Source organism: Nesoenas mayeri (genome assembly GCF_963082525.1).
Source record: "Nesoenas mayeri genome assembly, chromosome: 2".
Classification (NCBI taxonomy): domain Eukaryota; kingdom Metazoa; phylum Chordata; class Aves; order Columbiformes; family Columbidae; genus Nesoenas; species Nesoenas mayeri.
The window spans coordinates 94271841-94288558 of record NC_137543.1 but is presented as its reverse complement, the minus strand read 5'-3'; the positions used below and the strand labels follow the sequence as shown (position 1 = coordinate 94288558).

General features: G+C 44.1%; 1 protein-coding gene across 1 annotated transcript in view; it reads right to left on the bottom strand.

Annotated features, from left to right (window-relative positions):
* Window positions 1-624: 624 nt before the first annotated feature.
* The window catches only part of PHACTR1 (phosphatase and actin regulator 1), a gene marked incomplete at its 5' end in the record, with an annotated part of 305896 nt that continues 289802 nt past the window's right edge, over window positions 625-16718 (bottom strand). Inside the window, 3 exons of the mRNA XM_080339524.1 lie at window positions 625-2583; window positions 5234-5310; window positions 8590-8730. Of these exons, the coding sequence (XP_080195650.1) occupies window positions 2568-2583; window positions 5234-5310; window positions 8590-8730 (234 nt within the window). The 3' untranslated portion in view covers window positions 625-2567. The remainder of the gene's footprint in view (window positions 2584-5233; window positions 5311-8589; window positions 8731-16718) is intronic.

The following is a 16718-nucleotide window of genomic DNA, read 5'->3' as shown; positions in this document are numbered from 1 at the left end:
TCTTCCCACCAGCTTACTGAGTCCTTTGGTTTTCATCCCCGCTGCTCCTTGGATGGTCTCCTTCCCTTTCACACTGACCCTCTCTCTAAGCTACACTGCCAGGGCAGGTATGGGATCCATACTGGGAACATGAGGGCCTGTTGCTCTTCCGAACAGCTATGTTGCAGAGGTCCTTCCTAATGCAATGTGTGTGTATTCAAAAGGTTTCATTTTCTTTTCTTTTTCCCTTTTTAAAGCTGTGACGCAGTCTTGTTATGCATGCACATGTATGTGAATGCATTTAGAAACGAGTACCCCAGCTTTTCATGAAAATAACCCCAAAGCAGTGTATTCCTGGTGCTCTGTCTTTGCTGCATTGAACTGATAACATTGCACGTTACAGGCTTTGACTACTGATAAACTTGTATCTAAAGCAACTGTGAGTGGGAGACACAGGGATCACTGTGTGTGTTTCTTCAGAAACCATTACCCAGTCTGGGCAGTGCATTGCAGCAGAGGCGTGCTGCCCCAAAAAGCCACACACCAGAAACCAGCTGGTAGCATCTTCAGTCCTTCAATTCTTACTCAACAGCTAATTATCCATAGCATGCCAAGGATGGCCACAGATGAGTATGAAATGCTTTCACTTGTCTCTGAGAGCAAACCTGTGAGGTGCTGAGTCCCATCACTAAGCTACATGGACTGTGATAGCCTGACTACCAGTGTCATTTATGGGGGCTGGATGCTAGAGCAACTCCATGGGCTACGTGCAGGTCCATTTGCTTTACTCCTGTGACCAGAAGAACGAAACAGAGGCCTGAGAAGAGGCAGGAGTGTTGGCATTACGCAGCATTGGCCATTAAATGCTCACATGTGAGAGGCTTCTTGGCCTTCAATCAGTAAAGGGCAATGTTGACGTTGGGGAGGAGAGAGAGGGCACAGGAGAGTGGATAGATGCATGGAAGACAGCAAGAAAGGAAAAAAAATATATAAAATAATAGAAATAATAGCACTGTAGTAAAAAACTTTGGCCTCTCTGTTCAAACTGTCAAAGCAAAATAGCCATTGTCCTGAAGTAATAATCTGGAGCTTCTTACAGTAATGTTGCTACAGTGCTTTGGGCCAGTGGCCCAAAACATGGCATAATCGTTTCTTGTTAGGGCTGGAAAGGAATCCCAAACAATGTTTGCCCCAGCTTGCTGGCATTATACTAGTTAAGGACTTGATTCTGGGAGGTGCTGGCCAAAGGTCAGAAAAGCACTTACATGTGTCCACCTTCAATTAAGCTTGTCAGACATGTTCATGAATGCAGTGAGGCTGTTTGTGTGCTTACGTAGTGTTAAGCACACGCTTAGGTTGGCAGGTAAATCAGGCCCAGAGTGACCAGCTTCTCTGAGCTCTACTAGTCTGTGTGTTAAACCACTGTAATAAAAATAAATTAAAACCAAACCAGAACACCTCTGAGTTGCTGTCCTTATGCCTCCGCTGTGGGTACCAGTGACAAGTCCCACCATCCATCCCTACCAGTGCACCAGGCTGGGTAACGTGATCCGTCATGTTTTTCTCAGTACACCTTTAGGATCAGTTCTTGAAACACCTGATACAGAGAGGACAGATACTCCTCATCATACCCCCAGTTCCTCCTGTCACGTGTTCCTCTGCACACATTCCCTGGATGGGAATCCCGGCCTTTCCTGCTGCGGGGTGTGCGTCAGCTCTCACACAGTCACAAGGCTTGGGTGTGAAAACAAACTAGAAGCTGAGTGAATGCCATGCAGTGACCATGAAGAGATGGGTTTTGCTTGCTTGTCCTCGACGTCCTTGTTGCTTACGGCTGATGGGTTCACAACTCGGTTTAGAAAATGATACTTGAAAGAGATGAAAAATAGACAGTTGCTGGAACTGACCCAGCCTTCCGTGGGGAGTCCTGTTCTTTATAGGCGATGCCTTTTTCTGCATGGGAGCCGAATGGTGCCTATTGACTGGCCATGAACTTCTCCAGGCAAACAAATACCTTTCTAGTCATGCACGGTCACAGATGAGCTGGGCCGCAGAGTTTTGCTCCTTCTCTGTCCTCATAAGGTGCTCGCAGCCTGTAGGGAGTGTTTGGTATAAGTGCTTTAGTGCCATAGGTGCCGGTCTTTTGGGGACTTCACCCAGGCCTGTGATTCCCTGAACACCATCTCGGGGCTCTCTGTAGTTGCTGATGGAGCCGTGTCAGGATGAGAGGTGCCTGAAGGCGGAATGGATGCACCACCAGCTGAGCTTGAACGTGTATGGCAAATCCACATGCCAGGAAAGTCTTACAGACAGATGCCAAGTCTTGGCACAATTCCCACCAGGGGTATTTTCTGTTATAGAAGCTTGAACCAGCAGGTCTGATGATGCTGCAATACCCATCACATGTAAATACAATTTTCCTTTTTTTTTTTTTTTAATATTTATTTTTCTACTCTTTTTTTTTTCTTAAAAAAAGGCAGTTCAGAAGATTTACATTGTACGTAACAGGGAAGTGAATAATACCAGCACTTATGGTTCCTTTTAGTTATGTTTTGAAGACGGCATAGTAGTCAGGTAGAATTGAACTGCTACGGTCTATGAAACCTAAAACCCGAGGGAGAAAAGAAAAAGAGAAACAGTAAGATAATCTTCTCACATGCACACTGTACATTAAAAAAAAAAAGAGCACTAATTGCTACAGTGACACAATTAGGCAGCTCAATTCATGCAGCGTTGACATAGCTGTGCTGGCATTGCAGACCCCAAACACTCACATGTCCTTGGTCCCTGCCAGACTCACAGGTCGTAGGCATCAGCTGTTTGCACCAAAATCTACCAAGGACAGACGTCGAGTCCATCCTATTAGATCCCTGAGTGAGTTATTTCAGATCAGCTAGTCCTCTTTTAGATAACACCATGCCTCATCCCACTAAAAATTGTCTGGTTTAGACAAACCTTATGCTCTTCCGCCAGAAAGATTTATATAGAGTTCAAGTATGATTATTCCTCAATGTCAGTGTCTGAAGAGACAACTCAAGCTAAAATGACCACCCTTTCTGCAAGTGAACCCAGTGTCAGGATGCCGGGGTTTGTCAGATCTGCAAAGATATATTTTATTTTTAAGCTGTGATTTTTTTCACTCCATCATGAATTAATTAATGTGTCCCACTAGTAAAGCAACACTCACATTCTTTGCTCAGCTCATGCCACTGCTTAATGACATGAATAGCTCATTACCTCGCTAATGATTTTATAATGGTGATTTATCTAAGTTTGTTTAAGGGAATGGCTCTATTTTGTTTAAGCGTGCTTCCTTCCAGTGCGTGTTTCCTGAGGCCACTTGTCTAACCAGTAGGTCCTGCTGACTCAGACAAATCCTTACTCCAATTTCTGTTACATTAGCTGTTATCTCTAAGAATGCCTGGTCCAGACTTACGGAGTCAAAGCCCCTCAGTGGCTTTCAAATACAAACTGAGTCACCTCAGAGGGTGACTGCTCACCCCAACACTGAAAAAGAAGCAAAATACTGCCCAAAAACTTGCGAAAGCCAAGCAGCTGGAGAGACTTATGGAAAACTAAACCAGCTGCTATGTTTGTGGGACGCTAAAGGCCTTATGGAAATCTGTGGAGCTCTCAGTGGAGCTCAACTCCTTGTAGCAACACCCCCTTTTAAAACAGCCTCATCCTTTCTGAATTTGTGGCCACTCTCCTGGAGGAATGAGCCCAACATCCCTCAAAGGCTCAGTCACAGGGGCCAACAGAGCTAGGCCAACTGCACACCCTAAAGCTTCTTCCAGACCTCGTGGCTCAAAGGCAGCCGGCTTGTCTCCAGCAGCACTCCCTTATGACAAACCCCAGTGCAAACATCCTAGCACATGCTAGGAAGCAGAAGGGACATAGTTTCTGCAAGGGAATAGATGCATAATACATGTGGTGAATTTTAATATAATTATTAATTTATGCACATAAAAAACCCTCTAGTACAAAATTAATTTTCCCTTAAGCTTCTCTGTAACTTTTTTTGAAGTATTAACTGCATTTTTTATGAACACCTAGCTGATGAACGTATTAATACAAGGGCAGCTTCAGTTTTGCATCAGATCTCACTCTCATTTGTCTTCAATACCTAACACTTGTCTTTAACATTTAACAATGAGTGGGGGTTAATGTTGATTTGCAAAGGCCTGACTTCAGCTCAGCTCAGCTCAGCATCAAAGCCAGAGCAGACTCAGCACAGGCTGTATGAGGGGATGTGTCCACACCCCCAGCATGTTGCAGCTGTAGCCTGTCAGAGAGGAGGGTTGTTAGTTTGGGGTCATGGTTAATTCATTCTGTCTCCACCTTTTTAATTAATAAGGAACACAATTCTGATGAGGAATAGCTGAGGGAACTGGGGCTGTTTAGCCTGGCAAAAAGGAGGCTGAGGGGAGACCTGATCGCTGTCTACAACTACCTGAAAGGAGGTTGTAGCATGGAGGGTGTTGGTCTCTTCTCCCAAGTAACAAGTGATAGGACAAGAGGAAATGGCCTCAAGTTGCACCAGGAGAGGTTCAGATTGGATATTAGGAAAAATTTCTTCACTGAAAGGGCTGTCAGGCATTGGAACAGGCTGCCCAGGGAAGTGGTGGAGTCACCATCCCTGGAGGTGTTTAAAAGGCATTTAGACAAGGTTCTTAGGGACATGGTTTAGTGCCAGAGCTTGGTTAACAGTTGGACTTAATGATCTTGAGGGTCTTTTCCAACCAAAATTATTCTAAAAACGTAAAAGATAGTGCTTCTCGAATACTATGCTGCCACTGCATCACCTACGGCAGGACTGAGAGATCTGTGCTTGGGACGTGTGTAGCCTGGAACATCCACACGCTCAGCAGAGTGTGATCATACACTCATTCATACCTGGCTACGTATTGGCTCTACAAGAGGTTCCCTGTCGTCCTCCTTCACACACACACACTATTTACTTTTGATATCAGAAGAACAGACATGTAGCTAGAGCATGAGGATTTAAAAAATAAAATAAAAGGAGATTATACTTTATTAAACAGATGGCATGTGCCTGCATACCGCCACCTAAGAGGGCAGCATGAGGTCGTCTGTGTAACTTTCTTTTACAGCCCCTAATTCTAAATGTTGTTTAGATCTCATGGTGTGTTCAGTGGGTGTTGGAGAAACAGCTGCTGGTTGTTTTTTTCTTTTTTTTTTAAAAAAAACACTATTCATTGATAGTCTTAAAAAATCAATCATCTCAGCTTACCTTGTTAGATGCCTACTTAATTCATGAACTTCCATTTCAGTGCTTTTAAATTCATTAAGCTCTTTTCGAATGGCTGCCTGCAAAGGACAAATAAACTCATAAATGTATAAATGAGAGAGATCAAAATAAGTTCACTTTGTTCTCAAAACAGTGTATTAAAAGTGAAGCTTTTATCAGAGAGAGAAAGAAAAACATATAAAAAGACTTTAAATGTGAAAAGGAAAAGAGATAAACACATTCTAAATCACATAAAGTGAACAGATAAACGCTGCAGTTGAATGGCTCAATTTGAAAATGTATCATAGACAATGCAAGATACAGAAGCCAATTCTGGCTTATTACATAGAAACTTTAACGTACAAAATCCGAATTAGCATAAGCATGAGACAAAAATGCACACCGGAGTTTCTCAAACACCGCAGTCTGTTTCAGAGCTGGACTGCGAGTAAACTGGGCCTGGATCTTACCAGACTCATGCTTGAGATGCCTCCTGCCTTTATGCAGTCCTGAATTTCCTCAGGTGAAGCTACCTGAAGTGGCTGAGCTCACTTGGCAGGGAAAGAGGAGAGCCAGGCTCCCTGTCCTCCTGTCTGCCCTCCGCCTCCCTTCTGACCCAGTTGTGCCATTTGCTGAACTGATTCAAGGCACTAATCCAGGAGAAAACCAGCCACAGGCAGTCGTATCCAGCACAAGCAGGAGACCAGATACCTACAGCCTCCATGGTTTGTCCACGAGGGAAAAGAAAACCAGGGGTGACGGTAGCAAGAGGAATACTGAAGAATTACAAAAAAAACCCCAAGGGGTAACTTGGAGGGACTCAGTTTTGTGGTGGAGAGGGTGCTTAGCAGAATGGGCTCAAGTCCCAAGCCCCAACATCAAGACTTCTGACAGCCATGAGATATTTGCAGCTCATAAGTGGGTTTCACTAGGAATGTATGAAGCAGATGTGCAAGGTGGCTGGTGTGGCCAAACGCTCCCAGGGATCCAAGCTGTGTGCTGCTGCCTTTCCATGGGATGCTGAAAACACCAGCATCAGTGGCTGCATGTGGCTGCTCCACTTGGCGATACTCCTCTCTATCAGGAATTTTTCTTGATGAAGGAAATCTAAACTCGTATGAACAGCACAAGCCCAAGAGAGGGCTTTTGCAACAGCCATGGGTCCAGCCACCTTTGCCTTGACAAGTCCTTAGTGATAGATTTTGTGAGTGTGATCTACAGAAAAGGCCCCTTGTGCTCCTTCTGCACAGCTTCGTGTTTTTATTTACCTTAGAAATGCCTGTCAGGCTCTGCCTCCATCTATCAGGACAGAGCGACAGCAATGCAGCAGCTCAAGGGCCTACCTTCAGCACACCAATTTGCTGCTTAAGTGACTGTGAAAGAGGCCACGTGGGCTGCTGGCTCTCACCACGTCTGAAATCTGTTCCCCCCTGCATCCCTCTTCTGTTGGAGGGATTTAGAAGTGCCCTTTTTATTCCCCTAACAGTCAGAAATTGTAAAGATGAAGTTGGACTGAAGGCAGTTCCCTACATCCAGCACACAGAGCAAGATTTACTGACAAAGAGAGAAGTCCATTACTAAAATCTATTTTTGCAATAAATCTAGCCTGTGCTGACCAATGAAGATGGTTACTGAATCAAAGCTCTAGAAGAAAATAATCTTTTACAGGATGTCGCAGCTTTGTCAGGCATTTTAGAGTTGCCTCCAATTTGTCTGGCTATTTTTTCCAACTGCGGACATGGTAGTGGGAAAAAACAGGTGATCTGAATGGCAGAAATCAGAATACTGCCTACATGACCCAGACCCCCCAAACCAAGATACCTGCTTCCTTATGTCATAAGGGACATTAATATTAGAATGGCAAATGTTTCTTCTTCTCCTGCTTTGCTAAGAAAAAGGTTCATTTGGAGAACTTAAGCCCTTTGGTCTGTGTATGGACTTAGCACATGCATTATAAAAAAGAAAAAGTAACCTCAAAGTACTTTGCCTTAATACTGAATTCTTTACCAAGCTACCCTTGATAGTGGTATTTAATACTCCTTCTTTTCATAGGGTGAGGAAGGACCTCTCTGGATACCAAATCTTCTCTTTTCCCAGCTGACATCTCTCCATGCCTCTCATCCCAGACAGGGATCTCTCAAAGGCTGCAGAACCAGTTGGAGATTTATTCCTTCCCTCATCTAACAACTGGGAGAATATAACCAAGTCAGTTGAATAAGGTCTTGTCCAACGTGGTGAGGTAAAATGGGAAAAGCTAATTTAACTCAGTATAATATGGTCTGTGGACAGTCTAGAGAAAGTTTTTGTTTTTATTTTTTTTTTTCAGATCAGTTTATACTACATTAACTTATCCAAAGCTAAACTAAAAAAGCCCTCTGTCAAGAAGAAAACCAGTGGTCACAAAACTATACAAGTCCTTTGATAAAATTATACAAGTAGAACAGGCTGCCCTTTCCTCTGTGAATAAAACCAAGAGCACCATCAATGAGTGGCATGGCCAGGAATCCTGCTCCCGTCTCTAAACATTGGACATCACTGTCTCCACTGCTGCATGAGTCCCACAAAGCAAACAGACTAAAGTCATGGATCAGTCTCATAGTCTGCTTTTCTGAAAGTGGCCATAAAATGTTTAAGTCTTCTTCCTGAGGCACCACTAAGACCCTCAGGATATTACTGTTATAATTTGCCAGCAATTTAATTTCTCTGCCACCAGTGCTGCCACCAGAGACGTCACTTAGGTAAGGTCCCACTGGTGCTCAGGACAGCCTACTCAATACCAAACACACAGCCTTCCTTCATCTTCAGGGCTCATGTGATCTCAGTTTAGTGCTTTAAATACTCCGTGGAATGGGGCAGAAATCCCGAGTAAACGCCCCTGTTGTAATACACTAGAGAGAAGTTTCCTGGCTTCAGTGGGAAGTGCTTTTGCCAATTATTTGACCTGCTGCCATTTGTGCAGCCAGGCCTGCTCTGTCCTGGCACAGCAATTCTGGCAAGTGCTGCTGTCACACCGCTCTGCTTGGTCTTGCGGGAGCTCTCAGCTGGCAGCATTATGTGGCAAGACCAAAACCAACAAAGAAGCAACAGGGTTTGGGACCTCTCCTCAAAGGGCTTCATATTATCCCCTCTCTAAGTGGCACAATGCCATTAGGCTTGCTCCTGGTGTCCCACACATATAGGAGCCTTCTTGCCAAAGATTTATGACTCAAATAACAAGCCTTGTGAATGGGAAGAAAACACAGGTGTGTTGGGAAGGGAACTCAGGTGGAGGTTTATTCCTTGACACCCTGAAGGATGCTGTTTGCCGTGACATGCTCTAGCTATTCAGATCATGGCTCTCCTGAAGTTGCTCCACTTACTTTGTCAGCGGCTGTGAGTCGTGTCCAGGGTTTGTCTGCCCTCCTGTCGTAGTCCTGCGCGTCTGCCACTTCCACGTAGTCACTGAAGCGGATGAGGATTTTCCTCTCACGTAGCTCTTCTACTGTGGGCCTTTGACTCAGCTGCAGGTTTGAGGAAGGAGTGGAAAAAGACATCAGGACTTCACTTTTTCCTTGCAGAGTGCTGCCTGGGGACTCATTTTCTACAACCATAGTTATGATAACAAGAGGGTTCAGACTTTCCCGGTACCGTTTTTTTAATCAACCTTTCACAAAATTGCTACTTGGGAGATAACCTCTTGTTATAGCACCTTGAATATCACAGAATCGACTGGGTTGGAAAAGACCTCAGAGATCATCGAGTCCAACCCTTGGTCCAGCTCTAGTCTGTTTACTAGATCATGGCACTAAGTGCCATGTTCAATCTCAGTTTAAAAACCTCCAGGGACGACGAGTCCACCACCTCCCTGGGCAGGCCGTTCCAATGCCTGACCACTCTCTCTGTAAAGAATTTCTTTCTAATATCCAGCCTAAATTTCCCCTGGCAGAGTTTAAGCCCATGCCCCCTTGTCCTATTGCTGACTGCCTGGGAGAAGAGACCAATTCCCAGCTGGCTAGAACTTCCCTTCAGGTAGTTATAGAGAGTGATGAGGTCACCTCTAAGCCTCCTCTTCTCCAGACTAAACAACCCCAGCTCCCTCAGCCTATTCCCATAGGTCTTATGTTCAAGTCCCTTCACCAGTCGTGTTGCTCTTCTCTGGACCCGCTCCAGCACTTCAATGTCTTTCCTGAACTGAGGGGCCCAGAACTGAACACAATACTCCAGGTGTGGCCTCACCAATGCAGAGTACAGGGGAAGGATCACTGCCCTTGTCCTGCTGACCACGCTATTTTTGATACATCATCTCCCACCTTGCTGCCTGAGCAGCCCACTGTTGTTTGGGAAGCAGCTGTGGCTGGAGACCCCAGTCCCTAGCTGAGGTTGGTCACCCCGGCAGAAATGAGATGCAATGCAACGAAGTCTCGTTGTGCACCGAAGTCTCAGGAAGAGACAAAGACCACAACACAACTTTAAAACTATGTGCAGAGGCTGTATGCTCCCCAGCCTTCAGCTGCTGCATGTGCTGCTGTGCTGCCTGGGAAGAGTCAGGCAAAGGCACTGAGCAGCTCCTGCCCTCAACTATGTGCAAAAGGTGACAAACGACTTTTCTTACCATTCTGATACTCTGCAGATTTGTCCTTACCTCCAGAAAATATAGACAGGATGATGACTGCTCCGGCAGGGGGACTGGACTAGATGATCTTTTGAGGTCCCTTCCAATCCCTAACATTCTGTGATTCTGTGTGATTCTGTGATTCTGTGACTAGTGCTCATCGAACTTTTCACTGTGCACTGCAGCTCAACTTCGTGTCACAGTATTTGACTTTTAAGTTTACATTGCATACCACAACACCAGAAAAACAATTGCAAGGGTGGATAGTATCACATCAAGAAAGCATCTTCACTGTTCCAAAGCATTTCTTTCAAATTCCACAGCAGAACAGGCAGCCACAGACAAAACTCTTTTCTCAAATTAGAAACGGTAGTGTGCTGGTAGTCCACGTATCGTACAGGCTGTTGCATGGCCAGGGACAGGAACTGGCTTTCAGGGATCAGTTCACCCTGGATGCACAGCATGCTGCTTCGTGTCAAAAGCAATTACACAAGTGTGTCTGAAGAAGGCGCTACATGTGTGTGTGCATGTGGCTGTACATTAGCTGCAAAAGTTTCACCATTAGAGTGAAACATTTATAATTGTGATATATGAGGAAAAATAGTATCAGTATATCACGCTATTCCTCCTCATTAAAAATAGGTGTATTTTGCAATACTTCACCCTTGTGAATAGTGAAAGGTCTAAATATTTCAGAAAATGCTCAAGACTCTATACTGGAAAGCTATTTAGGCTCCTGGATCCTGATATGCAATTCCACCTTCCTCCCAAAATAAGTATCTCATTTCCCTGCATTTCATTTTCCAGGGAGAATTACGATTCAAAAGAGCCAGGATCCTAAGTGGAGGGTGAAAAATTTGTGAGATCACAAAAAGATCCCTGAAATCCTACCTTTCTCCAGCATTTAGGTGCTGATGCAAGACAGCTTCACCACCCTATCCTGCCCCTGACTTTAAACCCCTGTATGCTTATTCTTGGCATAGATCGTTGCCTCTCCTCTTTTTAGAAAACATAGTTGTGATGAGAATTGAGTGGGGCTGCTCTCCTTACACAGATAGCCCTGAGCACGTACTCATGAACTGGGCTCAAACACCTCATGTAGAGAGTGTGCAGAGCTGCACTAATGCCCGACCTGTGAGACAGGACAAGAGGTGATGATTTTAAACTAAAGGAGGGGAGATTCAGGCTCTACATAAGGAAGAAATGTTTTACAATGAGGGTGGTAAAACACTGGCCCAGGTTGCCCAGAGAGGCGGTAGATGCCCCATCCCTGGAGACATTCCAGGCTGGACAGGGCTCTGAGCAACCTGATCTAGTTGAAAATGTCCCTGCTCAATGCAGGGGGTTGGATTAGATGAGCTTTGAAGGTCCCTTCTAACCCAAACTATTCTGTGGTTCTATGCTCAGGGACAGGAATCAGGAAAAATCTCCTTGCTGGTTTGAAAATGAACAAATTAGAAACTTCTTAAAACTAGACAAGTTTCCTTACATCCACCTTCTTCTACAGGAGACATGAAGCTTCCTGGGGTGAGCTGCTCCATGTGTTTGTCACACAACATTCCTCCTATTTCTTCCAAAAGCTTCCCAAGAAAAGCCCCATTTTACATATCAACATTCAGGCCAGCCAAAGAGCATGTATGCAGTGGGGTTAGCAAGCTGTTCTGAACTCAGACTACAGGTTTTGGGGACCTTTTTTAAAAAAACATGACGCATACACAGTAGGCATAACCTTTTTTTTCTTCAGACAACAGGACAAACCTATCTGTGAGCTACAGTACCATGTCAGAAAAGCCAGAGGGCATAATAAAAGAGATTGAAACACCTATAGATTTAAAAATGTTATTTTTCACTCTAGCAGAATGGGACTTCCTCCTCAGCTTGCAGCCCTCATACCTACACCTAAGTCACCTACCAGACAAATACACACTGCAATTCATAGATGAGCTTTTAGGAAAAACAAGCAAACCAAACTGCTATGTCATGGTTAGAGTATAATCACGGTTACGCTATGAGTGAGGCTTCTCTCTATCCTACAACTCATCTTGAATGTGATTTCAAATGGGTAGTTTTTCCTTAACAGCCCCAGTGCTAGAAGCTGCAGATTTGTATGCACTAATGCATAATTACTTAGACAGCACAGCAGAATTCTGCTTCCAGTTATTTAAAAATCTAAGCCCTGACTATGGGAATAATCTTTATGCTGAAATATTATGACCACACCCCAAAATTTCAAAGGTAAGGGTGAGACTCCATCTTTACTTGCATCAACTGCGTCTTTTCTCACAACAGCACACATTAAGGATGAATCACCGATATTATCTGACAATTGTCAGCTTTTATAATTTTCGGACACAGCCCAGATTAGGATGGAGGTTTTTAAAAAATCAAATGTCTTATTACATGGAGTATGATGACACCAACAAAATATCAAATCCTGTGAATTAAGCTCTGTGTTCCTAAATGGCTACGAGGGAAGCAGTAGCTCCTACAAGCTTTCCAAGCTGGCAGAGGGCTTTCACAAAATGACTGGCTCTGTTTCACAGCTTCTGTCAGCTCTTGACATTAGTCGGCTTTTGGGTTCGTGCTAATCTAAGTGATTAGCAAGTTTGTACAAAGGAGAAGGCAGGTGGCTGCTGATGCACTGAAATGTGCTGTGCCCGGCTGATGCCTCAGACTCGAGAGCACAAGAGCACCATGAGCCACGGAGGCACCAGTACTTTTGCCAGCAATGTGAATTCACTGCTGGTATTTCCCTCAGTGCTGCACTGGGTCTTAAACAGCTAATTTGGCTTCCTTGGTGTGCTGGGTGCAGGTTAAAAGCAAAGAAATGACAGTAAATGTTAAGGTCTGCATGACGAAATAAGACTAATCTGAGGTAAGTTCTCGTGTTTGCAAGTGGAGAAAAACCAAACTAGGTACATCACCCGCACATTTCACAGCACTGAAACTCACTGTAACCCTTTGTAGGGTGTGATGAATGCTGCACTGACTTATATGTGAAAAAATGCCAAGGGTGTGAGCACATTATGAAACTTTAGCGCTACCGTGCATTTTTCATTCTTAGGTGACACCTGAATGTAAGACAGACTAAAAGCTGCTGCTTCTCTTCCTCTGAAGTCATACAACTATTCCTTGTGTGTTATTTTTAGCTGCCCTGCCTTTGCTTCAGAAACCTACAAGCAGGGCAATTCCAGGTTCTTCTAGACCCCATGGGAGTGGTGAGCAGTGTCTCCATCCCCACACAGCGGCTGGGGCAAGCAAAGCTCAGAGACAGAGCAACCAGCTCAAGGTGACCCAGAAAAAAGATGCACTGACTCTCGTGCCAGCGCTCTGGCTGTGAAAGAGAGTCCTGAAATGCACAGCTTATACCACATAGTTCATGTATAGCCATAAATCTACATATATTTACATATATACATACACTTACACAAAATGTATTCAGTACATTAAACCAAAGGGTCCAGTGAGGGACAATCACACTGAGCAGTTTTCTAAAAGCAATTAATTAAAACTGAATGGTTAACAAACTGCCCTGCCTCTTTCTTAAGCCATCGCAGAGATTCCTTTGGAGCTGCTAAGCATGAGGGTCTCTCAGTATGTCTGGGCTGCTCAGAGCACCCTTAACTCTTAAATAGCTGGGAAAATAGCTTTGCTAACAGACTCTTAAGTCGCTTTACTGTAAGTGTCAGTGCAATGCCTGTTCACAATAAGGGCACAGCTCACCAGAGATCTCACCTTGCAGTTTATTTTTATGATGTGTGAGCTGCAGTTTCTTGGGTCGAAATTGCTTAATGCTACACAATCCTTCTTGGGCAACACCCAAGACTGAGCTCTGCCGCTTCTAATGGGCAGAAAAAATTGGGCACATTTGAAACTTACAGTAAAAGGACATGGTCAAGGACACGATGCAATCGCCTGCACAAGGCTGTGGTGTTCCACATGGGGAGAAAGGGATCTTTAATCACCGAGCTGGGCCCTTTTTTACTTACTTGTGTTAATGGCAGAGGGATGTGCATGTGTGCGTCTGGACTTTTTCTGGGCATATACGTTTCTATTTCTCTATTTATGAAGATTTGTGAGCTGAGGGAGAAGGAGAACTTTACAGATAGTGACCTCATTATTTGAGTGTGAACCAGAGCAAAATCCCTTTCAAAGTGAATGGATTTGTATTAATGCAAAAGTAGCGTAAATGAGGACAGGACCCCCTATGTCTTGTCATAGGAGGTCAAGTTTTCCTCTGTATATTCTGGATCACTAAAGATAAAAATGGACACATTTCAAGCTTTGACACTAAGCCAATTTGCAAGAGAATGTTTAACACAAACCCCTTTCTTCTTGGCATGGGAAGTGAAGCAAATGCAAGCACTGCCAGCAGGTAAAGCGGAGGGTGACATAGTATTGTCAGTCCAGCCTTGGCAAATGCTGAGTTTGCTCCACTTCAGTCACAATAAAGCTTGTTGTCTTGTCACTTCATTGTTGCCTGCTCTGTTACCTCGTTAAAATATTATGGTTGTTATTTAGGGAAGAATCCAAGGTGAAAATGTACAGATATTAATTAGCAGTGCACACAACCCCCCTTCTCCTTTGCTCCCAACCTTTTTGTGGTGTGACATAGGAGAGGGATGCAATGAAAATGCCCCAAAGACCTTTCCCTCTGACTACAAAAGCAGCTTATCCAAATTAGCCGCTAACCTTTTTTCTTTTGTGACCTTTTTTCTCCTGCCTTCCTCTCACCTCCCTCTGATGAGTCCCACCTCTCTCAAGAGTTCATTATTTTGAACAGTCTGTGCTGATGCAAGCCAGCGGAGGTCAATTAAAGAAAAGATTGAAAAGCAAAACATTTCCCAGTGAGGTATCAGCTTGCTCTCCAATGAAGAGAGAGTTTAAGTTGTACCGGGGCAGAAATTTAATGGGAGTAAAGACTTCAGATTATTGCACGGATTTTAAGAAACAGCCACACCTCATCACTTTGGTTGTCATTATTACTGCTATGAGATTTTTTTAGCTTTCAAGCTAGACTGCCGGGAAAAATTAGCTATTGACAATGGGAGATAGGAAGCAGTAAATGGGCAGCATGATGCTATTTGCAAGAAGAGAAGGTAAGAAAAGTAGAGTTTTATTCTTCCTTGCAACTGATTTGTAGCCTGTTGTGTTAATCCAGGTTATGACTCTCTGTCTGTAATGGAAATCCTCACGGGGAGTTCAGGCTTGTGTTAATTGCCTTGGTGCCTGGCCAAATTCACCATCGTTCAGAGAGGATAAATTCTTAGTAGTAACTCCTGGGGGCTCAGAATCACCTCCTTGTGGAGGCAACTCTTCTCCAAGAAGGCCTGTGTACATTGTGGGCAAAGAACAGTGCTCAGAGAAAAACCCTCCTAATCCACATGTCCCTCCACTCAAACAAAGCTGCTTGGTGGGCAGGAAGAAGGACCACGGGGTGGCTGGATGTGCAAACCCAACCATGGGCATCGTAGGTGACAGACAAATATGCTTCATCTCTCCTTCTTTGGGCTGGAGGGACTCGAGCTACAGAGGAACTGTACCAAGCAGTATCCACCTCCTTTCTGTTCTTTGAATGGCAGCTACTCCCCATCCCCAGTTAATTTGGAGTTACATGGGTCTGAGAGGATGAAAGGTGCTTAAAGGGGCAGCTTGCTATAGGTCACCTGTTTTTTTTCTATTTTTTTTTTAGAAATTGCCTGTCCAGATGAGGAATTCAACTGGATATTTATTGCTAACTTTAATAAGGCATCTAGACCTAGGAAGGTAATCTTACTTATTACAGCATGTCATGCTACAACTTATCATCATAATACTATAACAAAATGTCAGTGCTGAAGGAATTTTAAGAACAGCTTTTTAATGGATGGTGTAGATTGTTCCCTTGGAGTTGGAATGATGCCACCAAAAGAACTGGGGACAGTAGCAGTTTCTACAGTACAAGGTCAAAAGCCTTTTCAGCAGCTTCTGCAGAACCCCCTTCCCTTTTTAGTGACAACTCCAGATGGTTAGAAGGCGGCAAAGTGGAACTTTCCTTATCTTGAATTTACCCTGTGGGCATGTGTGTGCGTTAAATCTCAGTGCAGACTGAAAGGTCTGCTTGGCAAAACACCTGCCCTGCTCAATTAAACTTCTGCTTGATTTGAGGTTTAAAATCATTTGGTAATAAGACTTCAATACAAATCGACAGAAGGAGTTTGCCGCTCTGCTGTAGACACAATGACACACCTGGGACATGCTTATGCAAGACACAGCTGGGGAATAACAACAATTTTTGCAGGATTCACTAGGTGGTTGGCATTTCTAGTTGTTATCTATCCACTTGCATGCTTTATTCACTTCTTTCCTCTAGTGGTTTCTCAGCTTTTATGACAGTATATTTAGCAGGTGAGAGAAAAATTTGTTGAACCATGCCTGTGGTTCTTTCATTAAAATTACAATATGTCACTAGAACGATTTACAACAGTTTAGAAAGATGATCAAAATAAAACAATGCTAAATCATGTTGCTACCAACCTCACAAACATGGGGGAGAAAAATATTTTCTTGGGAAGGAGCTAAAAAAGGCTAAAAGGAATGTGACTGGGAATGGGGGTATGAACATCAAGGAGCCGACTGCCAGGGGCTCAGACTGTCGCTGCTCTCACTGCTGTTCTGACTTGAAAGTGCAACCAAGGCAAAGAAAGGCTGCTGAGGTTTCAGAGAGCAGGCACTGCCGTGATGCTGTGGCAGCCGGGGTGTGTTAGTTTAGCAAGTAGTTGTAGCCTCTGTCTGCAACAGACAGTTCATGTGCTTTGTACCTTTCCTACAAAACAGTGGAGGATGGAACCATACAGTGATAATGCTGGCTGGGTTAGCAAACCTCCATTTCCTAGGCAGCAGATTGGGTATGGGCGG